Genomic DNA, 27,736 nt, shown 5'->3' with positions numbered 1-27,736 from the left:
TCACGGGCCCCACCCCTAGCCAAGAAGCTACCGGCAGCTTATGGCTGCTAGGGGAGGAAGTCATTTCCTTATGAGTGTACCCACTGAGAAGCTGGTCATGGCCCAGTCAATAACCCCACGCCCATGCACATGAAGAAGAAAAGTACCCGATGGCCTTTACCTTCGATCCAGTTCTGAGCCACTGAAGGAAGAGTCAGAATGAGTAACTCCAACTGGAAGATCTTTTTCCTGGGGGGAGATGGAAATGGTAGCTGTGAACAGGTCCAGGAGGGTTCAGGGGACAGTCTAGCTCTCAGTACTTCCTCACGGTCTCCATGTTCTGCTCTTCAACCCTACATTCAATGCTGCACATGAGGAAAACAGGGGGCCTCCCAGAGATGGGTGGCTTCAGGCTCAGTCCTTCACACAGGGGCTCTTAGCTCGCTAGGAAGGATTGGGGCATGGGGAGGGCAAGGACTAGAGAGGGTGACAGAAAGTGGGTTAGGTGAAGAAGGAACCTGAAGTGACCTTGTGCTATGGCGGAGAGCCCTCGAGGGCCCCCGAGGGTGCCGGCAGGATGTGCTGGCCACCCGGACCTGACCTGTCTTTGAGGAGAGTGACAAGTCCTGAGAGCAGAGCCCCAGGATCTGGACTCCATGGGATCTTTCAGAAGACTCCAAGGGCAGGTTGGACTGTCTGTCACTAGGGAAGGATTAGAGGCTGTGAAGAATCTAGAAGGCTCTTCGTGGGCAAAAGCTGATCCTTCCCAAGCAACTCCCCATCAGCAGTACAGGCGCCCGTGGCTTTCACAGGCTCACAGCCTTATCTCAGGGCCGGAGTCGCCCAGCTGGGTCTCTAACGGGGAATGCTTAGCCCTGACTGGAGCTCTCAATCATCACAATTCCAGGAAAATGTGGGAGGCTCAGGGGCCACATTTGGACCGATGTGTTCTAAAACACTGGGGGGGAAGATGGACAGAGCCACGGGGTCTTTGGGAAAGTTAGGAATGGGGGGTCTTGTCTAAAGGGATGGCTGGAGGATGCTCTTTTATGGGGGGTGAGGTGTTTCCTTAGGTGTGGCGTTCCTATGCTCTTGGCCAGTCACTTTTATTTCTCCCCAGCACACGAGTCCTCGGCATCTAAAACAATTAGACCACTGAGCTCCAGGGGAAGTCCCTTAGGGGAGTGGTGGATGATAGGCTGTGAGTAGGAAGGGAGAGAGAGCAGGTGCTTTACTTACTGGCAATGCAGTGGATACCGTTTTGGGGATCAGATGGGACACTTTCCATGGGGATCTTTATGACTGAGGGAGGAAGGAACTGGGGCTGGAGAAAAACAGTGGGAAAGCAGGTAAACACCAACACAACCACTCAGGCTTCCTCACTGAGACAGGAGATGCATGCGTGCACAGTGTGAGCCACTGTTCTCTTTCCACCCAGAGCAAGCAATGAGGGCCGCAGCAAACACCTGGGGCCCCTCTGGGCACCATGGCGCAGTACCCCACTGTTGTGGAGACCCAGGAGTCAGGAAGGAATTCAGCCAGGAATTTCACTCCCAACAGTTTAATCTGCCCTGTAAGCAGTCCCTGTGCGTGACTCACACTACAGTGCCGTTGTCATAAAGGCACCTTTAAAATGAGTTTCTGTGACTCGGATCTTGTTCTTCCACTGCATATATGTATCATAAAATGCAGAGAAGTGTTTTCTCTCAGACCTGGAGTAATTCCTGGCACATGAGAGTATCTCAGATATTTACTGAAGAGATCAAGAAAGAAAAGGCATTTGTCTTTAAAAAAAAAAAAAAAAAAAAAAAAAACTTGGTGGAGGGCAGGGCTGGAGAGATGGTTCAGCAGTTAAGAGCTCCGGCTGCACTTAGAGAAGACTGGAGGTTGGTTCCCAGCACCCACATTGGGCAGCTCACAATCACCTCTAACTCCAGCTCCAGGAATCCAGTGTTCTCTGCTGGCCTCCACAGGCACTCACATGCACACAACATGATCAATCTTAAAATCAAATGAGACGATTGGACCCTGCCCTTCCTTCCCTGAGTCCTTCCTTCCTCCACAGACTGGCCTCAAATGCACTGTGTGCCTGGGGATGCTCTTGAATTTCTGATCCTCCTGCCTCTACCTCCTAAGGGTTGGGATGACAGGTATGCATGCCCATGCCTGGTTTATAGGGCACTAGAAATCGAACCCAGAGCTTCATGCACACCAGGCAAGTGCCCTGCCAGCTGAGCTATATCCCCAGCCCAGAACATTTCTCCTTTGTTTTTAGAAATTTATTTTTGCAAGGTTTTTACTGAAAAAAAAATCTCATAAAATAAAGTTGAGGGACCTCTCCTCTTGAAAGAAGCCAGCAATTAAGGATAAGGAAGCCATCACAGTTAGAGGACAGCTTAAGCATTGCTCACCAGTTGGCAAGGATTTGCCTGTGAACAGTTTTCATTTGCAAGGGGTGAGATCCCTAGGACAGGGTAGAAGACTAGGGGAACTGGGCATGGTATCAGGAGAAGGCATGAGCAAAGTAGAAGTGGTTTTCTTAGTTCTCTTAGACAGTTGGCTACATGTCCATCTTGGGAGGTATTGCTCCCTTTGGGAAACAGTTGTCATCATTTGCAATGAGTGCTCGAATCAGAAAATCTTTCTGCCTAATGTTTTGAGATTTCCTATACAGTCTGGATTAACTCCTTGGCTCTTGAGTCTCTGTGGGTTTTAGGGCTGAGATACAAAAGGAACATGGGTAAGGAGAGGGGAAGGTGGGGTAACCAGGTGGTCATTCTACCTTCCGTGAAGACACGTGCCTCTCTCACGCCATCCCCAATACCCCGTGGGAGGCCCACAGCGACAGGGCGACCCACTTGGAGTCTAGGTTTGTTGTGAGTTCCCACTGAGCTCCCTGCCACCCTAGGCCTACTCCTTTCTCCGGAGATCCTCCTTACAACTGCCTTCCATGTTGGAGCCTGTTCTGCCCCACACACTTGCCTTGCTGTTGAAAACGGTCCTGAGAACCTACAGTAACAGGAGGGCTACCAGGTATGGCCATCACCTGTTCCTAGGCAGGGAAGCTCACTAGCTCTGACCACCCTGAGGATATTCCCAGAAACAGATGGAATCTCAGCACCCAAGACCACCACAGATGACATCCCTCCTGTGCCAGGTACTGTTGCAAGCCACCCAAAAAGCCACCCCGTACCCTGGCAGAAGTGGAGAGAGAGAGAGTCTCCCAGTCTCTGCCCTCTGCCCAGGCCACTCACTGTCCCCACCTCCTCATCCGGGTTTTCATGGACCCCTTTCCTTCTCTTCTTCTTCTTGTCTGTCTCCTGTTTCTCCTTCTCTGGGAGGATGTTGTCAATCCAGGCCAGGTCGTGCTGGGAGAAAACCAAGTCCAGGAGCCTTCGAACAATGATAAGGCCCAGGATCTGGGGTGGGAAGACGGACAGAAAGGCAGAAGTTTTGTGGGAGCTCAGAGGAAACTGTGAGCTTGTGTTTTCTCCTCAGTTGGCTGAGTTCAGGGACCTTTTGTGGCCAGTATCTTTGCAGCCATTCCAGTGTCCCCAAGATTAACTAGCCAGCGAGCCCCAGAGGCTGAAGCATCCCTAGTGCTGGGATTACAGCCAGTACCACCCTGCCCAGTGTCCATTCTTCTTCTTCTTCTTTTTTTTTTTTTTTTTGAGACAGGGTTTAGCTTTGCGCCTTTCCTGGAATTCGCTTTGGAGACCAGGCTGGCCTCGAACTCACAGATCCGCCTGCCTCTGCCTCCTGAGTGCTGGGATTAAAGGCATGCGCCACCACCACCCGGCACCAGTGTCCATTCTTAAATTCTTGAATCTGGTCTCTGCCCGTCATGACCCATTCTTTTATTTGATGGAAAGTTTACTATTACACTTCTATTTCCAACCAGCTTGAAGTTCATCATGGGGAGCTTGGCTCTCTGCTTTGACTTACTTCTCCAATCCTGGCCCCATCCCTCTTGCCCACCAGGGGAGATTGGGTGACTTCTGCCCGCCCTGGACTCAGCATCTGGGTTGTCCCTGCAGGGTCCTGCTACTCTGGCACTTTTCTCTGTTCACTAGCCCTGGACCCTCCTGGTGGCACTGCCCCACCCAGTCTGTTAAGGAGCGAACCTTCCTCACCATGACTGGGAAGATGATGGCGGCCATGGTTGACTTGAGGATCCAGAGTAGTGCCAGGCAGAGAATCTGCACCAGGGTGAACAGGTGGATCCGGCGAAGGGGTACATGGCGCAGGAAGGCATGGTCCGGCTGGTGCTTGGCTGGCATGAGGAAAAGCTTACAGCGTTCCCAGAACTGGTAAGAATACAGTATAGGTCTCAACCAGGAGGTCAGGCTCCAGGGCTAAAGGCTACAGATTAGGGGGAGTGATGACCTGGTAGGGCCTCTGAGAGGTGACTCCTAATCATGACAGGCTGTTGGGATCCGGGCAAGTATAACTTAGGGGAGGGGCCCTGAGCACTGGATAAAGGAAATAGCCTGGATAGTGACTAAAGGAATATGAACATGGTCCATATTTAAGGAAAAAGCAGCCAACTTAACAGTGGCACAAACTGCCCAGGGACCCTGGCCTCACAGTGAGTCAGAACAAGGCAAAATCTTTCCTTTTATAGAGTAACTTTAGATTCATCAGAGCTAGCGTGACCTGCCTCAGTTTCTCCACCTGTAAAATGTGGATCCAAGGGCCTAATCATACAGATTATATGACACCTGTAAAGTACCCAGTGTGGTCATTTTGTTGGCACGGCCGATGGAAGTGCATCATTCCATGATCCTCTCGTAGAACTGGGACAGTAAGCACTTAGAGTCTCGGTATCACACGACTAGACATGCAATGCTGACTCCAGGTCCCATCAGCCTGGGGAGGATACCACCTTACCTGGATGCCGTTGAGGGACGCTACACCCATGTAGAGGAAGACGCCATAGAGCACTGGCATGGGGATGTACTGAAAGGAGAACAGAGGTTTGGGCTGAGGAGGGTCCTTGGCTATTTGATGATGGACAGTGGTGTTAGCCAAGCACAGAGGATGCTGGAGAGCAGACTTTGGAGGAGCTGAGGGTCTGAGAGCAGATCCGAAGCCAGAGGATGTGAGGGGGGCCATCAGGGTAGAACAGCACTCCTCCCGCTTGGGTGGCCAAGCCAGCATGCAGCTGCCTTCCAGGACTGGCTGCTCTCCCAGCCACCCAGAACCTACACGATGTGAGTTACTCCTTCCAACAAGAGGGGGCTGCCCAGACTGAGCATGGACCCAGACTGAGCACTACTCAGTCTTACCAGATCCTTCCCACGTCTGCCTCAGCTGACCTGGGAACCTTGGGAAGCTGAGGAAGAGCCTGCCTGCTCTCTCTCTCCAGGTGGTCCTGGGAGAACACTTTGGAAGGCACAGAGTTTGATACCAATACGGGTTGCCTAACTTATAGGTGCCATTTAATAATGTCGAGACAGTGGCTGGAGGCGTGGCTTGCAGTTAAGAGCACCAGCAGCCACTTCAGGTGCCTCACAGCCCCTGTAACTCCAGCTCCAGGGGATCTCATGCCCTCTCCCGGCCTCTGCAGGTATCTGCACTCATGTGCACATATCCACACACAGATACATACACACATAATTTTTAAAAGTAAAATAAATATTTAAAAGGAAAAGGGTGTCAAGACATCCAAGCAAGCAAGTGACCTCTTTTGAGTTAGACTGTTCAATATTTAAGCACTAAGAAAGATTTGAATCTAGATGTTGTAAACTTCAATCCCAAGGCATTTGAGCAAAAAGTTAAAAAGGGATTTAGATGGCCCTTGCGTCTTCCTACTAACACATGGCTTGTGGGAAATGTTTTAATTATAAAACAACATAAAAAGTCAATACGTTAACACTGTGCAAACTGCATTTAACATATGGGAGCAATTGAAAGAAAAGCTACAATAAGAAGTAAAAAGCCAGTATTGTGGCTCATCTGTGTGGTGTTTTTTGTTGTTGTTTGTTTTGTTGGGGGGGTGTTGTTTGTTTGTTTTATTTTTTCAAGACAGGGTTTCTTCTGTAACAGTTCTGGCTGTCCTGGATCTCACTGTAGACCAGGCTGGCCTCGAACTCACAGAGATCCACCTGCCTCTGCCTCCCAAGTGCTGGGATTAAAGGTGTGCACCACTGCCGCTCGGCGTGGCTCAGTTTTGCAATCCCAACACTTGAGAGTCTGGGACAGCAGGACTGTGTGGAAAGTTTGAGACCAGCCTGGTTCACATCTCAAGTTCCAGGTCACTCAGGGTTTCACAGGAAGACATTAATTATCTTTAGCAAGGAAAGAACAAGGGTCATGTGCTGGAGAGGTGGTTCAGCGATTTAGAACGCTTGCTGCTCCTCCAGAGGGCCTGAGCTGTGCTCTCAGCACTCACACTGGGTGGCTCACAACCACCTGTAACTCCAGCTCCAGGGCGATCCACTGCCCTCCTCTGGCTTCTGACAGTGCCCAAAGAATGTGGCATACACTCACACAGACATACACACATACACACAAATAAAAAGAAGTCTTTTAAAAAACTAAACAAGCCGGGCAGTGGTGGTGCATGCCTTTAATCCCAGCACTCAGAAGGCAGAGCCTGGTGGATCTCTGTTGAGTTAGAAGCCAGCCTGGTCTACAGAGCGAGATTCAGGACAGGCACCAAAACTACATGGAGAAACCCTGTCTTGAAAAACGAAACGAAACGAAACCAAACCAAAAACTAATCAAAATGAAGAAAACAGAGATTAGACGCGTGCCCCATTAGATATCCAACTGTGTCTGGTCTGTGCAGTGCAGGGATGGAATGAGAATGGACCCCAAGGGATCGAGTATGCTCGGCAAGCATCCTACCAGCTGAGCTACAGCCCTAGAATTTTGAAAACACAGCACCTGGGAAGTCCCTGACCCAGCCTCAGGGCACGGCAGTCCTTGTTGCCTCCTCACAGCTGGAGGGCCCATGCCAGCAGCATCCCAGCCTGCACGTCTGCTTCTTGGGCAGAACTCTCTTCAGCCCATTTTGTGGCTCTTGTGAGAGATGCAGTTGTCTGGTACTGGCAGGAAAGAACTTCATACTTTTGAAATCCTATCTTCAAAAAATATTTTTTTTAATTTTAATTTTTTTTTTCCAGAGCTGAGGACCGAACCCAGGGCCTTGCGCTTGCTAGGCAAGCGCTCTACCACTGAGCTAAATCCTCAACACCTAAATTTTAATTTTTATGTGTGTGTGAGTGTATGCCACGTGTGTGGGGGTGCCCTCAGAGGCCACAAGAGGGGAGCTGGATTCCCTAGAATTGGAGTTACAGGTGGTTGGTTACGAGCTGCCAGTTGTGGGTGCTGGGATCCAAACGGAAGAGCAGCAAGCTCTCTTAACTACTGAGCCACCTCTCCAGCTGCCAAAGCCTTTATTTATAGGAAGGTGTACACCTTGATATGCTCAAACCAGAAATCCTTTGACTTAGAGTCCTGATTCCCGATTGCAGATGGAACCCAGTTCCTCAGCCGCGCTTGGGAAGTACTGTGCCACTGAGCTCCGTCCCAACCTCAGTTCAATTCTTTTCTTTATGCTGCTATGGCCTGATGCCCTGCACTAAGAACACAGACAATGTCAGTGTGGAACTGGATGTCAAAATTATGAGCACAAAAGACTGGCCGTTATACACAGGATGTAATAGATGTGCCCATAAAAGAATCGATCCCATTGTAAACGGGATGAAAGAACAGAGACCATGGTAGAATTTTCTAGCTGCTTTGTGGTCAGTTCAAACACATAGAAGAAGGCCGGTGTGGGACGGCTAGATTGCTGGGTGTGCCCCACAGCTGGACTGGAGTCTGAGACTGTCCCTGGGAGATGGGAGCTGCTGTCTGCAAAGTCACTAAATCATGCTCTTTTAGACTAGTGGGTTTCTTTTCTTTTCTTTTTTTTTTTTTTTTTTTTTTTTTTTTGGTTTTTCGAGACAGGGTTTCTCTGCGTAGCTTTGCACCTTTTCTGGAACTCACTTGGTAGCCCAGGCTGGCCTCGAACTCACAGAGTTCCGCCTGGCTCTGCCTCCCGAGTGCTGGGATTAAAGGCGTGCACCACCACCGCCCGGCTTAAAAAAAAGATTTATTTTTATTTTATCTGTATTAGTGTATTTTTTTTTTGCCTGCATGTATACATGTGCACAACATGTATGCCCGGTGCCCACTGAGGCCAGAAGAGGGTGTCAGGGCCTCTGAAACTGGAGTTAGAGGTATTTGTGAACTGCCATGTAGGTGCTGGGAACCAAACCCAGGTACTCTTTAAGATCAACCAATGCTCTTAACCACGGAGCCATCTCTCCAGCCTCTATTATTTTTTTACATTGACTGTGTGTGTGTGTGTGTGTGTGTGTGTGTGTGTGTGTTCCTGTGTGCAGGTCACCGAGCATGTATGAAGGGCAGAGGACGGCCTTCAAGAGTTGGTTCTCTCCCTCCACCACACGGTCGGGGGTATCAAACTCAGATGGGCAGCCTCAGCAGCGGGTGCCCTCACTCGATGAACTATGTCACTGGCCTGCAAAGAACCACTGTAAAATAAACAAGAAATACCTGCCCATCTGTGTGTGATCTGTGCATACACAATGCAGACGTTCCTCTGAAGGACCCAACTCAGATGATGGTCTCCAGACTCATTCACACACACACACACACACACACACACACACAGAGAGAGAGAGAGAGAGAGAGAGAGAGAGAGAGAGAGAGAGAGAGAGAGAGAGAGAGAAAAGTCTTACATGGGTATTGATAGAAGGACCATTAATAGGCAAGTGGATGTGGTAGAGAACAGAGAGTAGTGGAACCCGTCAGGACTACCTCACTCCTGACTGGAGAGCAGATCTCCTGAGGGATGCAGCCTGGAATGCACCCCTGCTGTGGTGTCCTTTAGTTGTTGGGATGTGAGTAAGAAGAGTTTCAAAATTTTTGGGGAATGTCACTTGTGTGCCCAAGATACACAAGATGAAGAAGTGGAGATGGGACTTGCAGAGCTTGGGGTTCCCCTTTGCAAAGTTTACATTCAGAAAATGGGCAAAGCAAGAAGATCTGGAGTGAGCCCAAACCATGGTAGTGTGGACCAGCCCAGCTCTGGGAGATCCGTGAGCACACTGCAGACCTCCCTGGGGAAGAATGCTCCCCAGAAAGGTAACAGTGGCCCCTGGAAGGGGTGGGGCAGAGCCGACATGACAGTAATAATCATATCAGACCATGTATAACACCACCATTGCCTGTTCACATCTTGCCTTTCTTTTTTCTTTTTTTGAAGCTACCTTTTTTTTTTTTTTTTTTAAGATGTATTTATTTGTTATGTATACAGTTTTCTGCCTGCTTGTATGCCTGCATGCCAGAAGAGGGCACCAGATCTCATTACAGAGGGTTATGATCCCCCATGTGGTTGCTGGGAATTGAACTCAGGACCTCTGGAAGAGCAGCCAGTGCTTTTAACCTCTGAGCCACCTCTCCAGCCCCACATCTCGCCTTTCCTATGGCCTGCAGGCCGGTGGACCTTGGGCTTTGTGGGCAATGGGGCAGAGCCTCACCTTTAGGATGGGAGCCAGGAAGACGGAGATGCCTGTCAGGATGAAGACCAGGACACCGGTCACTCTCTGCTCCCTGGCGGAGATGAGCACACAGTCAGGGGCGACATGGAAGGTACTCCGTGGCCATTCCCAGCCCCTTCAGCTCCTCTGCTGGACTTGAAGTTTATTATGTCCAACACTGTAGACTCCGGGGGGGCTTCATCGGGCTCCGCCTTGCCGCCCAAGGCCTAGCTGACTTGGTTAGGGAAGGCGGGGAGCACCCGACCTGGGCCAGGGCATTTTGAGGTGTGTCAGGAAGGTCGTTCGTGCAGTGTGGTGCCTAACAGCTGGGACTCGAGCTGTGTGGACTTAGGCCGACTCGGCTCTGCTATCTACCTGTGGGCATCATACCAGGCCATGAACACCCTGTGCTGACCACAGCTGAGATGCTGATGATGGCGACACTGCTATGTAAAGTGCTTGGCGCCCTGCTTTGGTGTTGAGTTCCTACCCCTGGGAATCACAGCTGAAGCTATGGGGCAAGAGTCTGCCGGTAGAGGAGGCAGCAGAGGGCAGGGGCAAGAAGGCCCTGGCACAACCCAGACTAGAGCTGTAGCTCTGGGTAGACGGCTTAAGTCCAGGAGTGAGCCGGGAAAGGACTCTGCCTGGCCAATCTTGAGCACTTCAACCAAGCAAAGGGGTCGCCCCCATGCATGCCAGGTAGTAAGCTCCCAGGGCAGCCATTTTGGAGAACACCAGGGTCTGGCATGGACCTTGAGGCCCTGAAGGGGCAGAGGATGTATTTTCCTGCATGAACCAGTTTGGTTCCTGCCTGATGTGGGGCAGGCAAGGAGAAGAACAGAAGGGACAAGCCAGGGCGACAGGCTGGCATCCTGGTTGTGTCCAGGAAGGCTCTCCAGAGGTACGGCAGGCAGCTAAGCAGGACATGAACCCATGGGAAGGCCTCTATAGGGTCTTGAGGAAAGACAAAGAGAGGGCAAGAAGAGGCCCAATGGTGGCCCACGGGTGAGACTCTAGCGCAGCGGTGCTCAACCCGAGGGTTGCAACCAGATATTTATATTACAGTTCATAATAGTTATGAAGTAACAATGAAAGAATTTTATGGTTGGGGTCACCACAACATGAGAAACTGTATTAAAGGATCACAGCATTTGGAAGGTTGAAAACCACTGCTCTAGAGTGTGTGTGCATGCGTGCGTGCGTGCGGCGTGCGTGCGTGCGTGCGTGCGTGCGTGCGTGCGTGCGTGTGTGTGTGTGTGTGTGTGTGTGTGTGTGTTACTACTGGGGACTATTAAAAAAAATCACTTGGAATTGATAGAATTGAATTTTCACCTGTCTCTTCTTCAGAATATTCCTCTAGGGCTGTGATTTCAGTGGCCATAGGGAAGGCCTTTCTTGCCCACATACCTCGAAGAAAAACCATGCTCTCTTCCCCTAAGACGTCCACTCCCGTTCAGGTGGCCCAAGCTTTGCTCTGTCCTACCTGACTCCCAGGAACTGCGGCTGCTCCCCCGGGGCACTGGTCTCTGTCTCCATCTTGAGGCTGTCGATGTGGGCAATGGAGATGACCGTGGCAGCCACGTACCAGGGCAGCCCCGTGAAAGAGCACAGAGCCATGAGGATGCCCACCCAGAACAGGTCCAGATGGTAGCCCGCGGCCTTCTGCAGGACAGTGGGACAGAAAAGCTTCTGGGAACCTGATCCTTTCCAAAGCAACCATTTTGTAGATCATGGCTCAAGGGCTCCCCCTGCCTTCCGGAGTGTATTCTGAGGGGGCTGCCCTACTGAGACACTCACCCTGAGGACTTAGTGTGTGTCTGGGCCTCACTGTGCCCAGAAGTGGCTTTAGTTGCCACGTTGTCTAAAAAAAAATTGAGCATAAGTGTGGAGAAGAGGGATACTCAGACTTGGCAAGACCCTGGGTTTGTTTGGTCTCTGGGAAGAAGAGCTCGTGCCCATTGGCCACAGTCTCTCTGTAGGTTTTAGATAAGGGGTCCAGCCTAGAGTGGTCCAGATTAAGTGGGGCCTGAGTCAGTGATGACCTGAATCTCCTCAGCCCCAAAGGCAAGGAGGGGAACCCCAGGAAGCGTGGGGCTGAGGAGATTCCTCTGCCTCCTGATTCTAGGCCTATACCCATCGGCATATGTGAGGTGCCCAGGTTTCACCGTCAGGAAGCACAAGCCAGAGACACATTTTGAGGTATGCAGGGAGCTTGTGCCCAAGACCCAGCCTGGGCTTGCAACTGGTTCTCAGACCAAGTCACATTGGTCCTGTTCCAGGGCACATATCTCTCTCCTTAAAGACACCAAAGGGGGGACTTATCCCGCCAAAGTATGAAAGGAAGAATGCTCTCCCTCTGGTCCCCCAAATCTGCTCGTGGCTCAGCCTCACCTTCAGCTTGTTCTCCTTCCGGTTGACAATGACAGCGGTGATCTGCTGGTCCATGAAGATCAGGATGGTCACCAGGAAGGCGGGCAGGATGCTCGCTGGGTACACCCACCAAGGGTTCTTCCCAAAGGGGGCGACAAACCAGCCTCGGTCAGGCCGTGTGGGCTGAGTGGAGGAAGCAGAGAGGTCTGTCCCTCTTTCCCTTGTCCCAGACACCTGCCTGCGCCCCCAGCTTCCCGCAGCTTCTCCTTCCCCACCCGGAGGTACTTTTCAACTACGATGTGTCCCCTTAAAGGTGCTAGGAACCTGCGACTTTAAAGAGCGTCACAGAGGCAGGTAGGCATGGGAAGGAGCACAGACAGACACATCGGGGCTACAGAACGAAACAGAACATGATGGGCTTCGACACCCTGGGAAAACAGGCGAGGGTCAGAGGGCAGCCAGCCGGGGGAACATGTAGTCATTTGTCACAGAAAGACAAAGGGCAGGAAGGGGGCCTGACGGAACAAAGCAACAAAGCATCTGATGGACCTAACGCTGCCCCTGAGGAGCCATCTGCCTGCGGAGCTCCGAGGGCTCACTGTGAAAAGCCAGACATCAGTGCAGACCTGCACGTGAAGAATAAAGGGTCGCCGGGCGGCGGTGGCGCATGCCTTTAATACCAGCATTTGGGAGGCACAGGCAGGTGGACCTTTGTGAGTTCGAGGCCAGCCTGGTCTATAGAGCAAGTTCCAGGAAAGGCACAAAGCTACACAGAGAAACCCTGTCTCAAAAAACAAAACAAAACAAAACAAACAAACAAAAAAGAATAAAGGGTCATTTGTACAGAGATGGACATTTAAGAGAAAGAATAGGTGTGTGTGTGTGTGTGTGTGTGTGTGTGTGTGTGTGTGTGTGTTGTGTGCGCATGAGCATACAAACCCCTCAGTATGGCAGATGTCTTCCTCTGTTGCTCAGCCTTCAGATGACACCTCACCATTTTGGCTAGGCTGGCCGGCCAGTGAGCACCCAGATTCAGCATCAGCCTGTCTCTGGCCTCCGATGCTGGGTTGCCGGCATGCACAGCCACACCTGGCTTTTGCTGTGGGTGCTGGAGGTTCAAACTCAGATGCTCCCATTTTCAGAGCAAGGGGTCTTACTCATGGAGTTGTCCTCTCAACTTCCAGAAGCCAGTGCTTTTGTCTTAAGGCTAATGTTACTTCAAAGGCGGGTTCTAGACATGGATTCCCTACTTCGGTTAGATATAGTTAGTGCATTTGGGAGGGTTTGCGCTTGGCCATAAGCAAATCATCAATTCTGGATGGATAATTTCTTTCTTTTTCCTTTTTAATTATATTTTGAGGACAGGCGTAGTAGTGCACATCTTTAATCCCAGCACTAGGGAGACTGAGACAGGTGGATCTCTGAATTTGAGGCCAGCTTGGTCTACAGAGCTAGTTCCAGAACAGCCAGGACTACACAGAGGAACCCTATCTGGAAAAAAGCCACACATAGACACAGAATTATGTTATGAGTCATGAAAGAAGATGCCAACAAACTACTTTTCTAGTTTTAACTCTACTGTGGATTTTTTGGTTTTCGGTTGTAGATAACTGCATAAAAGTATATTTGATGGTGAAATGTAGAATCAAACAAGAAACTCCACAGCTTCCGAATGGCTAATTTGGCTGTACAGAAGTCTGCTGAGATGGGTGGGCTCTGGGGCTGGTTAATCTTGCTGTGTGTTTTTTTTTTCAAGTTCTTTAAAGTTTTCATAAATTTATTAAAATTATATTTCATGTGTTTGTGTGTGTACATGTGCCACAGTGCATGTGTGGTGGTCAGAAAACAACCCGTGGGAGTCCGTTCTCTCCTCCACCAGGCGTATCCCAGGGACTGAACTCAGGTTGTCGGCATTAGCAGAAGCACCTTTACCCACGGATGCGTCTCACCAGGCCCTACTGAGCAATTTTTGTATCCTGGACCTCAACTTTAAGCATGCCCAACATCATGTGACGAGCTCATTAAAGGCTCCACCCCTGTGTTTCCGATTCTATAGGTCTAGGATAGGACTAAGCATCTGTACTAGAGCTGGGTAGTGGTGACACATGCCTTTAGTCCCAGCACTCAGGAGGCAGAGGTGGGCAGGTCTCTGAGTCTACAGAGTGAATTCCAGGACAGCCAGGACTGCTATACAGAGAAACCCTGTCTCCAAAACCAAACAAACAAAAAAGAATCTCTACTTTTTTCTTTTTCTTTTCTCTTCTTTTCTTTTCTTTCTTTCTTCCTTCCTTCCTCTATCCCTCCCTCCCTTCCTCCCTCTTTCTTTTTTTTTCTTTTATTTAAATGATACAAGATCTTACTATATAGCCTTGTCTGTCCTGGAACTCACTATGTAAACCACGCTGGCCTCAAACTCACAGAGACTCTCCTGCCTCTGCCAAGTGCTGGGATTAAAGGTGTGCGCCACTACACCCAGCAGAGGATCTGCATCTTTAAGCTCTGTCCTACCTGACCCCCAGGAACTGTGGGCATTGAAGATGACCATGGCACCCACATACCAGGGGAGCCCCATGAAGGAGCACAGTGCCATGAGGATGCCCACCCAGAACAACATGACCCTAGTCTAAGGGCCGCACTTTGGGGATGATCATTCTAAGGGATCTCTTTGGATGGATCTCAATTGGCCCAGTTTGTAGACTGCCACAGTTAGAGAGGATCAGAAAACCTCTGACAGCACCCCGAGACTTCCACTAGCATGCAGAGAAGATTCCAGAGTCTTTCCCGCTCTGAAGGTCCACAGCCCTATATGATGGTGCATGGGTCCCCACCCACCTCTCAAATGACCACCTCTGGGAGGACTACACAAAGGGCTACAGTACACACAGGCTCTCTTGGCTGAGAAAGAAAAGTTGGATGAGCACAAAGAAGAGTTTGCAGGTTGGAAGCAGGCAGACTGCCCAGGCAAGGGCAAGGAGCAAACCTTGATGACATTAGGCACATGCAGCTTGGGGGTTTGCAGGCCAAAACAGGCATCGATTCCACAGAACAGCAAGATGGAGAAAACAATGGAAAAGTCAGCCACCAGGGTCCGGACCTGCAGAGAGGAAAGGAGGAAGCAAGTGTGAGTTCTGGCTTGCTGAAGACTCAGTCTTTAGGTGGCAATGGAGAGAATGGTCAAGGGTTGTGTTCGGAAGTCAGCAGGCCTGGGTCAGCAACCTCGGGGGTCCACCATCTTTCCAAGCCTCAGTTTCCCTTCCTGCAAAATGCAGATAATGATAGCACCCACCTTGGAGGCACAAGTGGAAGGTGGCAGTTTAGAGAACTTGGGAGACTTTGGCCAGAGTGGCAGTTCTGGCTGAAGTCATGCTTTGATAGAATGACCGAACTTGGCCACCCAGCAGGTGGGTGAGTTGAACTCAAAAGGAAACCCTAGCTCCTCCAGACTTGCTGGCAGATTGTTGTACCCAACCTGGGCTGAGAGGGAGCCCCCTCCCTTTCATGGGGGACCCCTGACTAAGCCAGTGAAATGGAATAAAAAACCCAGAAGGGACACTGTCGTGCAGGAACACATGAGACATGGCAAAGGATGCTTTGCAAAACATTATAGAAAACAATGGTCTTGAAAAGCAAAAACAAAAGCTGGCACAATGAGCTATTTATACAAAACACAAAGCACCGCTGTCTCCCATTATACGCCGGAATTGCTTGTGAAGAATTGCAGAGCAAACACGAAAGGCAGACCAACGGGCTTTTAGAGCGTGGCACGGGTTTCTGCTAGTATTTTCTGAAAGGGAAATTCGGCCGTGTTTGATTACGTGAAACTGAGAATTCTGCTCATCAACAGGTCCCTTAGAAAAGCCAAAGAGTGGAAGAGGCTGGAGAGAAGAAGGCTCTGTAGTTAAGAGCACTGGCTGCTCTTGCTAAGGTTTGGTTCCCAGAACCCCATGGTGGCTCACAACAATCTGTAACTCCAGCTCCATCAGATCCGATGCCCCTTTTCTGGCTTCTTTGGACATTCTGTGCATGTGGTGAACATAAATATATTCAGGCAAAGCATTCATTGACAGAAAATAAAACAAATGAATCTTAAAAACGATAAGGAAGGTTAAAAGGGGCCCGGCGAGAAGGCTGGGTAGGTAAACTTGAGGACCTGAGTGCTACCCCCAGGACCCACACGGTGGGAGGAGAGGACCGACCCCTCCAGGTTGTCCTCTGACCTTCATACATGAACCATGGTATGCCTAGGCACACACACAAATTAAAAAAAAGTAATAGCTAATTTTTAAAATAATCTAAAGGCCAGTTAACAGAATGGCAACAGGCCTTTGCAATACATACATCCAAAAAAAGGAGAGTACACATGACATAAAAATCAAATTCAACAGAAAACACGTGGCAGACTGAAACAGAACATTTCCAAGAACAAAGCCAATTTGACTATGTGGCCAATAAACACACAATAAGGTCTTTTTTATTTTTTTTTTTTAACTTCATCAGTCACCCGGGTTCTGTGGGATGGTCTTTCTGTATGCTGTGAATATGTGTTGCTACTGTTGGCTGATAAAGAAGCTGCTCTAGCTTATGGCAAGACAGGGTATAGCTAGTTGGGAAATCCAAGCAAAGATACAGGGAGAAGAAAGGCTGAATCAGGGCAGACGCCAGCCTGCCTGCCTGCCGCCCAAGGAGCAACATGCCAGCAGACTGGTAACGCCATGGCCACGTGGCAATACATAGACTAATAGAAATGGGTTCATTTAAGATGTACTAGCCGGGCGGTGGTGGCGCACGCCTTTAATCCCAGCACTCGGGAGGCAGAGCCAGGTGGATCTCTGTGAGTTCGAGGCCAGCCTGGACTACCAAGTGAGTCCCAGGAAAGGCGCAAAGCTACACAGAGAAACCCTGTCTCGAAAAACCAAAAAAAAAAAAAAAAAAAAAAAAAAAAAAAAAAAAAAAAAAAAGATGCAATAGCTTGGGCTGGAGAGATGGCTCAGAGGTTAAGAGCACTGGCTGCTCTTCCAGAGGTCCTGAGTTCAATTCTCAGCAACCACATGGTGGCTCACAGTTATCTGTAATGACATCCTTCTGGCCTGAAGGGATATATGCAAGCAGAAGCAGAACACTGTATACATAATAAATACATAAATCTTAAAAAAAAAAAAAAAGATGTAATAGTTAGCTAGCAACAAGATGAATCATAGACCAAACAGTTTGTAATTAATATTAAGCCTCTGACTGGTTATTAACCAGTTACTGGTGGGCAGGAAAGATTTATCCGGCTACACCAGGGGAAACACAATATTTAGAAATATAAGGAGTTTAGAAGCAAAGGCCAGGAGGAAGGTTGGAAAACAGCAAGTGTTGTCAATGGCAACTGGGCCTTTCTGCCTCCAAAGTCTTGTTTGTTGTTGTTTGATTTTCAATACTGGAGATTAAATCTAGAGCCTCAGCTTGGCATGGTGGCACACACCTTTAGTTTCAGCACTTGGGAGGCAGAGGCAGGTGGATCTCTGTGAGTTCAAGACCAGTTCAAGACCTGCTCTACAAAGTGAGTTCTAGGACAGCCAGAGCTATTACACAGAGAAACCCTGCCTCGTCTTGAAAAATGACAAAATAATTAAATAAATATAAAATTTAAAAAAATCTAGGGCCTCCTGCATGATAGACAAGCACTCTGCTCCTGAGCCATATCCCTTGTCCTCTTTTTAAAACTTTAATCTTATTCTTAAACATTTTACTTGTATGATTTCTTATTTGTGTGTGTGTCTGTGTAAATGAATGGCATGTGTGTGTGGCTGCCTCTGGTGGCAAGTAGAGGGAGCTGGAGTTACACACAGTTGTGAATCACCCAATGTGGGTGCTGGGATCCAAACTCGGGTCCTCTGGAAGAGCCACAAACCCTCTTAACACCAGAGCCATCTCTTTAGCCCCTTCATTTTCTTTTGAGATAGGGTGTGTGTTTCCCAGGCTGGCTTTCAATCTGTGATCCTTCCGCCTCAGTCTCTGTGGAGCTGGGATTACAGGTTTGGGCCACTGAGCCAGACAAAGTTTGTGGTCTTAATTTGTATCAATCCCTCAGGCCAATGCCTCCTTGGTGTCCATCCTTTCAGAAGACAGAGCCCTCTGGAGAGACCACGTGGGAGTGTTCCTTTTAAAGATATTATTGTGTGCGCGCACACATGCACAGGTGCCACTGGCCCAGCTGTGGAGGTCAGAGAACAAAGTGTGGGAACGGGTTCTCTCTTTTCACCGTGTGGGTCTTGGGGATGTAACTCAGGTTGTCAGTCTTGGCAGCGGGCACCTGTGGGGCCGTCACTGAGCTGAGTCTGCCTTGAAAATGCCCTGGGTGTAAATCCCTGGCTACTGCAGGGGGCACTTACCTTGGTAGGAAAATAGCGGCTGAATTTGAATTTCTTCAGAGTCAAGGTCATGGAGTAAGTGCCGAAGAAAAGGATGAAGGACATGAGTGCCAGGTCTGGGATGAACCGGCAGGAGCTCCCGAGCAGGCGCCCACCGTAGCTCAGACACTCCTTCTTGCTCAGCAGGGACCAGTCCAGCGCTGTGAGGTTAAGGGGGGCGTACTTGGAGACCAAGCACAGGAGAAAGGGGGTCAGGACCTCCTGTCAGGCAGGGTGTCCTTCTCCCTGTGGTCCTGGGTAATCTCAGTACCTACCAAACCTTTGAGAGCCCCTGGTCCTCCTGCCCATGACGATGCCCTGAATAACAGAGCCATGTCCCTGGGGCAGACTGCTCAAAGAATGACGAGCAGGAAGCTCCCCAGAAAGATTGGGGCGGACAAGTGTTTCTTCCGTGTGTTCTGGGACATGTGGTTTTGACAGCAGGAGGAAGATGCTTTCTTCTCCCTCCCATAGGTCTGCCCTGTTCCAGGCCGAGAGCCATGGCGTTACTGACGCTGCCTCTCAGAGACAGTTAGTGTCCTTCCTTCCCTAGGTCACATCCTCACTGTTTTCTTTTTCTTTTCTTTTCTTTTTTCTTTTTGGTTTTTCGAGACAGGGTTTCTCTGTGTAGTTTTGGTGCCTTTCCTGGAACTCACTTGGTAGCCCAGGCTGGCCTCGAACTCACAGAGATCCGCCTGGCTCTGCCTCCCGAGTGCTGGGATTAAAGGCGTGCACCACCACCACCTGGCCCACTGTTTTCTTTTTGGGTTATTTCAACCACTTTCTCCTTGGGTGTCCCAGATGCTAAAATTCAGAGACTGTGAACATATATACATATACTTATATATAATTTATGTATATTATATAATAATATATAAATATATTATAAAATAAATATATATTATATATATTATATACTTTGTAGGTATGGGCTTCACATATGTGAATTTAAGCAGTTGTAGATAAAAAAATTTAATTGTGCCGGGTGGTGATGGTGCATGCCTTTAATACCGGCACTTGGGAGGCAAAAGCAGGCGTATCTCTGTGAGTTCTAGGCCAGCCTGGTCTACAAAGTGAGTTCCAAGGTAGCCAAGACTGTTTCACAGAGAAACCCTGTCTCAAAAAACAAAACAAACAAACAAACAGCATCTGTATTAAACATGCATTCACTCTTCCTGCATTCCTGACTGGATATGACCCACTGCTTCAAGTCCCTGTAGCCTTGACTCCCTTGCAGTGATGGACTGTAGCCTGGAATTGTGGGCTGAATACACCCTTTCTCCTTTAAAGCTGCCTTCTTTTTGCCAGGAAATGGGTTGAGTTACTTGGAGTCATTGTAGAGGCCTCCCTCCTCTGTCCTCACACTCTTAGATCCGAGACCACGCTGCTATGAGTCACTAAGAGTGGAAAACCAATGCAGAGACACAGACCAAACCATCCCAGCTGGTCCATCTGAGGCCCACTCCCAGCACCTAGCACATAATAGGCTGGGAAGCAGGCACTGCCTGAGTCTGCCCTACTCAAAGTCTTAGGTTTGAGGTTTTGGTTACATAGTCAGGTGAGATGGATAGAGGCTGAGCCACTGGCTGCCTGTGCAGGGGAACGCAAGCAACCTTAGGGACACTCAGAGCTCACAAAGCTGCCCCAATGCCTACATGCTGCCCTTTACCTGAATTATGATTTCACATTCTTCCATATACTTAGGCTGGGAGAGGACTGAAGCCCACCACTTACCATTGTTTGGGAAGGCAGAAGGCTGGGGTTCCTGGAGACTAATAGGTGCAAAGGACAGGTCAAATTCATTGCGGGGTGCTAATAAACTTCTGGGTCTGGGAGTGCACTGTTGGGTGGGAACTGGGGGTTCCCTGGCAGAAACTAACCACAACCTGTATATGTATGTAGCTCTGGTTATCAATTACCTGCTCTGGGTATGCCATATTATATTTCTGCATAGAGATGTCACACACGGGGGTGGGGGTGTGTGTGTGCTTTAGAGCAGGATGCTTACAGTCACAAACTTAAAAGCATCGTTCCCAGAGCCCAGCTGCTCCTGAGACTGACCTCCCAATTCCTTCCTGACTCCCCACCATAAACAAAAGCACATGAACCGCTGCCCTGATGAGAAAGGGCTTACCAGAGACGTGTTGGTGTTTGGCGCCAGTGGGGCCGAGGCATTGAGCGTGGTTGTGTTCACTGGAGGAGATACAGAAGACAGGCCGGGGTCAGTGGTTTCTAGATGTGCAGCCTGCAGCCTCCAGGGACCCCGCCATTTCCCATCATCTCCCTCTGATCTCTCCTATAGACTTCACCTTCCCCCCTCTGCTCCCATGACGGAGGGAGTTGATCCCAGGACTCACTCAGAGCAGCTGGGCCAGTGCAGAACAGCTCACCCTGAGGACCAACACCCACTTCTAACAACTCAAATAAGCAATCTGCTGCTGAGTCCCTGCTAGACACAATCTTGTGCTGTCGAACTCTTTTCAAAAAGTGTTTCAAAGAGCTAATTCTGCGTCATGCACTCTGCCAAACCCTGGGAATATACTCATTTGTTCAGTTCCCCAAATCTCCATGACGTATCCCCATTTTACAGGTGAGGTAACTGAGCTCAGTGACATTAAGTTATCTATTACCTAAGGTTTCAGAGTTCATCTTCAAGCTATGATCCTATCCCAGGCTGCTGGTAGAGAAACTATAAGCCTCTCATTTCTGCCCAGTTTCCATCTATGGAGACTTCTCTCCTACCCACTCCGTCTGTACTCTTTAAAGGCCAGCTGGACCTTCATTCAGGGTGTGTACTTTGATATTTTCCTCTCTAATCTGCCCCTTCAGTGCAAGGCAAGAATAGTATAACCTGGATCTAGGACCTGAAGGAGAACCAGAACCCCCAAAGAACTTCTTGCTGTGTCCCTTGCCAAGCACCCCCTTTCCTGACCTCGGTGTCCCCAACTGTCAGTGGAGTATCTAGCCATCTCTTGAGGTCTGGGAGGAGAGCTGGAGGGAGCCATTACCAGTTTTGTCCCCCAACTACTGTGTCTGGCTACCCTGACTCTTCCGGGTAGGAAGGGCTCCTCACCCACAGGCTCCCCAGGTGATGTGGCCACCCATCACAAAGGCTGGCTTTGGAGGACCACTGCTTGCCCACTCCCCTCCCCTGGACTACATGGGTGGAGGGAGCCTGGCTTCTCCCCTTCCTCCTCTAAGCAGTTCCTCAGTGGTCGGTTTGGGACCAGCGGCAGTTGCTGCTATGGTCTGAAGTTGTACAATCCCCATTTGTTCCTGCTGGCTGTCTACCTTCGGATGGACACCCAGCACAAAGGTCCTTATCCTGAGGCTCCACCCAGCCTCTAGCAAGTCGTCTGCAGGGCTGGATATGATCACAGAAACTAGTTACTGCTGGGCCAGCTGGATCAGTGTTGACCCTGGGCAGAACAGTGCCAATGACGTTACATCCTAAGAATCACCCTGAAGCAAGTTTCCCTTATGAGAAATTAGGGACTATTGCCTCTTCTCACAAGAAAACAGGATGCCCAGTTAACACTATGGACAGAGAAGCCGGGTAGGAAGCCCCAGTGGGGGGGGGGCTACCCACTCTACTGCTCAAGAGGGCCGCCGCACCCAGGATTTTCAAGCGACCTCTTGATATCTTCGACGTGGGCTTATCAGTTCTTTTATAGCAAGAACAGAACCCTATAGGAGATGGGAGAACTAGAGTATGGGAAGTTCCAGAAAGGGTCCAAGTATCAAATACTGTACAATTCTTGTGCACACAGAGTGGTACTCACTTAAAGTTGAGAGCGGCCAAATCAGCATTTGCAGCATCCATAAACAGAATACAAACCAGTTACCATGGAAAAAAAATTTAAATAGGAAAAGATAGTGTCCCAAGCAAGCTTGTATGAGAAAGAGTGTGAGAGAAGAAGGTGTGCCGTCGTTAGACTGGACTGTGCAGCAAAGTTAGGGCAATGAGCAGTGAGTCGCAGGCGGCACGTGAACTGGGAAGAAAACCCCCTTAGTTCCCCACTGCCCTGGTCTGCTGAATGCCCAGACCTTTGCCGTCCAAGTTCTCCTAATGAAAATGCACGGGCATTGACAGCAGCCCATGATTCTCTGGGGAGAAATCTTGCTGGGATTAGTAGTTAATCCCAGCTCAGTAAAACAAAGCTTGTCAGACTTGGGGAGGGCGGGCCACAGGAGCCCTGGGCAGGCTTGTCGGTGCACAGCCAGTTGGATTCTACCTGGGATTCTAGATTCCTTGGGTCTGGGGTTGGAGCCCACGATTCCTCATTTCTGATAAGTTTCTGATTGGTGTTGGTGCCGCCAGGCTTGGGACGATGCACTAAGAATCATGAAGACGACTCAAGGTAATCAGGCATCCAGGCAAGAATGACGGGAAGCAATTCGGAAACAGACAGTTTTGTTATGCCCTTTGGAGTCCACTGTCTATGCTCTAGGGCACCCCTAGGTGAACAGAAGGTTCACTGAGTAGCCAAAGCTCATCACAGTACCCCAGAATTTGGACTATTTCTAAAGAGACAAGGACATATGTTTCTAGGAGGCAGAATTGGGCCAAGTGTGCATACTGAGTCTGAAAAGCACACACAGTAAAAACAAACTTGGCCCCTGAGACCAGATTCCCCTAAAGCAGAATCCGAATCAAAGGGACTGTGGCAAGACCTCTTTAGAGATCTAGGCAAGGACTCGGACAAAGGGTAAACTTTACCTATCACTGTTTAATAGAACAACTCAAAGATAACACTAGAAAAAAGAAAAGAGAGAAAAAGTTAAGCCTAGACTTCTTTCCAGAAATCAGTGCAGTGATTGGCGGTGTGACCAACACTATCCCCCTTGCAGGAAGGACATCTTATAAAAGATGCAGGGTAGAGCAGGACCCCATACTTGCAAAGCAGAATATCAGCTGACAAGATCAATTTTTTTAAGGCAGGGTCTCAGTACATAGCCTTGGCTGGTCTGGGACTTCCTATGTAGACCAGACTGGCCTTGAACTCACGAAAATCCACTTCCCTCTGACTCTCAAGTGCTGGGATTAGAAGTGTGTGCCAGTACACTTGACATGATCAATTCTTTTATTAATTATTATTGTTGTTTTATTATCATTAAACTAAGGGATTGAGCAATCTAATATCTATTTTCCTACTTATTTGAAAACCTCGCAGGCATCTCTGATAAACACTGATTACCCTTTGACAGTCAGGGAAACTGAGGTTCACTGTGGTCTCGGGTAGCCTCTGGACCTCAGAGTTTGCTTTCTGTCAGGCCAGGACAGTGGTGCTTGGGTAGGGTCTCGCACCCTACTCTGCCTTCCCTTGGGCCCTCTGGGTTCCTCCCGCTGGCATCTCTTAGGGGCATGGTTCTGGTGTGATGGCGATCAGACTCTGAGGAGGCCTTCACTTTGCAGGTGATGATTTCTTTGGTCAGAAAGCAACCACACCTGACCAGCACTGAGGATTTATTATCAGGTTGACCAGCTGTTTGCTCCAGCCCACTCAGCCCTGGGGTCCTTTAAACACATGCATGCCAGACGGTCCAAGCAACTGGTTCCCAAGCAAGGGGGTTGGTAGCTCTCAAGATACTTCTCCCCACTGTAAGTTCCTCCTAAACTCAGCAGCAGCTGGCTTCCTGGAACTGCTCCTCAATTCTCGAGCCACATCCTGTGGTCACAGAGGGTAGATGGGGTCCTTCGTGACAGCCCTCTCGACCTGCTCACATGCCCAGGAGGCGGCAGGATGCCAGCTTCCCCATCTCTTCCCACGGCGGGACTGGCAAGGCCTCCACCCTGACTGTAGGCACGTTTGTCCCCTGGGCTGGCCTCACTTTATGAGGTCTGTAACCACCTGGCAGTGGTATGTGGAGGCCAAGCTGTCGTGTATGAATGGCTCTGGGAGGGACCATCAGATCTACCTGACTCGGGCGGTATTACTGACAGGTGTGTCCTCCACTCCAGCCCACACTTCGGTAAATCACGCCTTGCTCCTCCCTGAAGTTCCCCTGCAGCTTCCTGATTACAGCCCTGGATGCTTTTTACCACAACCATGTGGTGGCTTTCACTGGAGCTCTCATCCCCTCAAATTCTTCCCCAAAATTAGGTTCAAGACTCTGCAATTAGCATTGTGAATTCCAAAGCCAGTCTGGGGATCACGGCCAAGGCCAGCCTGGGTTACATAGACAGACCCTGTCTCAACAGACAAGACCAAGCCTTTGCTCCTTTGGAACAGTAAGCACCTGGCTAAACAAGCCCTTCAAACAAGCTCCGGCATTGAGAGCTGTGGCGGAAGGAGTGTGTGTGTGTGTGTGTGTGTGTGTGTGTGTGTGTGTGTGTGTGTGTGAGTAGTGCACGTCGGGGATTACCTGCGTCAGGAGCAACACACTCGCATTTGTAGGTGGTGATGGAGTCAGGCTTGAAGTCCGTGTTGATGGGATAGTAACTGAAGGCACCAATCATCTTTTTGATGGCATCGTAGATGAAGATGAAGCTGATGAGGGTGGAGAACCCCTCCTCGGTGAATCGGGTGATATACTTGATGATAAAGCTGGCATCTGTGGCCACCAGGATAAGGCACTGGATGGCTGAGTGCAGGCCGATCCAGAGGCGGAACTCCATGTAGTCCAGGCCATTGGCCCTGGATGGCAGAGGGAAGCTGAGGGACCTCCTGGGCTTGGCTCCCCAGCCCCACCCCGAGTGGCTCGTACTCCTTTGGTAGCACAGATGCCCGTCTAAGGACTGGGAACGGTCTGGACAGGTACAATTTCTGGGTCGGGTTGCGTGCGTGCGTGCGTGCGTGCATGTGTGCGCGTGTGTGTTTATGTGTGTATGCACATGTATTTGTGGGTTTGTATGTAGCTGATGCACATGTGTGGAAATTTCCAGGTAAGGAGTGAAAGGAAAAGTATGAGCTCAGGACCCCCAAGGCCAAGTTCTCCGCACAAAGGAGATTTATTTGTCCCAGAGGGACAGATCAGGGAATAAGAGACAAAGGCAGGAGAGAGAGGATGAGGGAGAAGGGGAAGGGAACAAGGGAGAGGGGGCAGGGGTATTTGTTGGGGGTGGGGGTGGGGAGAGAGACAGAGGACTGCCTCTGGACAGAGAGGAGACAGACATGGCCCAGAGGCAAGTGGCAGTTGATAAAGTTTAATGGGAAACCTTGTGTTAGGATGAGGTGTTTAATTTTAATTGGGCATGTTAATTAGGGCAGCCAGTGGGGGCTTCTGATTGCTGGACTTCAATACTTTGGTAGCTGGATCTTGGTAGCCAGCCTCAGGAGGACGAAGTGGCCTTGGGGGCTAGCCTTAGATTTGAATGTAATCTACTGGTTTTTAGCAAGGCAGAGGGGATGGGAGAGAAGGGCAAGGCCTGCCAGAGCCATGTTCACAATGCTCAAACTGGCTAGAGTCCCTTCAGGGAGTGCCAGGATCCACCCATCTCCACCTCCCAAGCACCGGGATTGTAAGCATGTGCCACCAGATTTTACACGTGGGTAAAATTCTCATGCTTAGAGGGCAAACACTCTACTGACCGGCCACCTCCCCAGCTCTGGGGTGTCTGGTCTTTGAGAAGTCTTGGAAAAGACCTCACTGGGTGTCAGGAAGCTGCTAAGACTTTGGTGCTCGGTAGAGAATTTGAGATGAATGGTCTGGAGCTGCCTTAGGAAATGGTCTCATCCAAACCCATAAGGCAGCTTGTGAGCTTCCAGCCCACGGCTCCTTCTCTACCACACTGACTTTCCAGTGAGCAGTGATGCGGCCTGGCTTGCTCCCAAAGTGCTAATCTGCACTCAGATGACTTCAATGCAGCTTACGGGAGTCAGAAGGAACCACCCAACAACCACAGTTCAAGAGGCCCCTCCTCACAGGCCCCCTCCATCCTCCTACCTCTCAACCCCACATCTGACCTGGACCTATTCTCCACCCTCGCCTGGGCTGACTGCCTTAATTTCAAGAGTAGGCATGGAGCCTGCCATGCGGTACCTACTTGCTGAAGTCAAAGAGGAGCTTCTCGAAGATGAGGATGGGCCCAGTGCTGCTGAGGATGATGAGGGGCTGCCCCGAGAAGAGGCAGAACAAGGCACCAGCCATGGCAGTGCCCAGGAAGCTCTCCATTACTCCCTGTTGCATGAGAAAGCAAGAGACTCAGGGAGGCAGAAGGGGCTGCTGGGCCACAGTTTCCTCTGAGATTAAAACCTGCTATCTTAGAGGGAAGCTCATTAGAAGACAGGATTTTTGCAGGGGGGTGAAACACCCTGTTGTAAAGGGAACGTGAAACTTTCCTACAGCGAAGCTCCTGAAGCTCAGGAAAGAAACAACTCACTGGCTTCAGGAAGTCCCTGAATCTGAACAGATACACTAGTCAGGCTCCCACCACGCATATAAAGTATAAGGCCCGCTGAGAGATAATCTCAGACAAACTGAGCTGCCTGCAGGAGGCTCAGGCCAACTGAGGCAACTGGAAAGGACACCCTTCAACCTGGTGAGCTCCGGCAGGCTGTGCAGCGTGCTCCAGGTCTCCAGCTTTTGTGAGCTGGAGTTGGCTTTGGTGATATAGCTGTGTTTGAGTCTGTTCCTGTGAATAACCCCTCATCCAGAAGTAACCACAGAAAAACTCAGGGTTCACCGAACATAGCGTTGGTGGTATCTGCACATTGGTCTGTCATGGGCTCCCTATCTGGGGTGAGTAGATGTTTGTTCTGTCTCCCCAGGAAGAATGTCACACCAGGAGCCTCTCTAACACAGGCTAAAACTAACCGCCTCTCCAAGGACCTGTCAGTGGGCTCTCTCTTCCTAATCCTGCCTCCCATTCCCTGTCTTCCATTTCGACCATGGCCAACATCACTCTCTAATTCCATTTGGATAAAGGTTCCCTGGGACTTCTGCTGTCAAACCAAGGTCTTCAAAACAGTGAATATGCTCATCCCTGTGCCCCTCTGGTTATCATTCAATCATGTAATTATTCATTCATTTTCAAATATCGATGCGTTGCCTTTAGACTTCAGACCAAATCATTCATTCAAAAGCCACCCAGCAGGTACCAGAGAAACGGCTCAGCAGCTAAGAGTACTTGCTGCTCTTCCAGAGGACCCAGGTTCAGTTCCCAGCATCTACACAATAGCTAACAAATGTAATTTCAGTTCCAGGGGACTCAACGCCCTTTTCTGGCTTCTGCAGGCACCGTAAGCATATAGTACACATCCATGCATGCAGGTAAAACAGCCATATTAGTAAAATCAGCATAAATAGATCTTTAGAATACTATGTACCAAGCAATGTGATAGGCACCAGAAACCAGCCAGTGAACAGCAGAGCACATTTTCAGGTTAGTGGAACATGTAGATACGTAGCTGGTTTTTTAGGCCTTTTAAACCTGGGCATTATTGATGATTTGGCGTATGATTCTCAGTTGTGGGGACTGCCCTGTGCATTGTGGGC

The 27,736-nt window shown here is 49.8% G+C and overlaps 1 protein-coding gene across 1 annotated transcript in view; it reads right to left on the bottom strand.

Annotated features, from left to right (window-relative positions):
• Slc4a5 (solute carrier family 4 member 5) overlaps positions 1–27,736 on the bottom strand; it is a 64,791-nt gene that overhangs the window by 4,928 nt on the left and 32,127 nt on the right. Inside the window, exons 11-23 of the mRNA XM_028871327.2 lie at positions 26,286–26,419; positions 24,665–24,936; positions 20,433–20,491; positions 18,281–18,481; positions 14,884–14,997; positions 11,925–12,086; positions 11,017–11,195; positions 9,534–9,606; positions 4,870–4,938; positions 4,113–4,286; positions 3,243–3,398; positions 1,219–1,303; positions 161–228 (exon numbers count right to left, since the gene is read on the bottom strand). Coding sequence (XP_028727160.1) covers positions 194–228; positions 1,219–1,303; positions 3,243–3,398; positions 4,113–4,286; positions 4,870–4,938; positions 9,534–9,606; positions 11,017–11,195; positions 11,925–12,086; positions 14,884–14,997; positions 18,281–18,481; positions 20,433–20,491; positions 24,665–24,936; positions 26,286–26,419 — 1,713 coding nt within the window. The 3' untranslated portion in view covers positions 161–193. The remainder of the gene's footprint in view (positions 1–160; positions 229–1,218; positions 1,304–3,242; positions 3,399–4,112; positions 4,287–4,869; positions 4,939–9,533; positions 9,607–11,016; positions 11,196–11,924; positions 12,087–14,883; positions 14,998–18,280; positions 18,482–20,432; positions 20,492–24,664; positions 24,937–26,285; positions 26,420–27,736) is intronic.

The sequence above is a fragment of the Peromyscus leucopus genome, chromosome 3 (genome assembly GCF_004664715.2).
Source record: "Peromyscus leucopus breed LL Stock chromosome 3, UCI_PerLeu_2.1, whole genome shotgun sequence".
Lineage (NCBI taxonomy): Eukaryota > Metazoa > Chordata > Mammalia > Rodentia > Cricetidae > Peromyscus > Peromyscus leucopus.
This window is presented reverse-complemented; position numbering and strand designations above follow the sequence as displayed.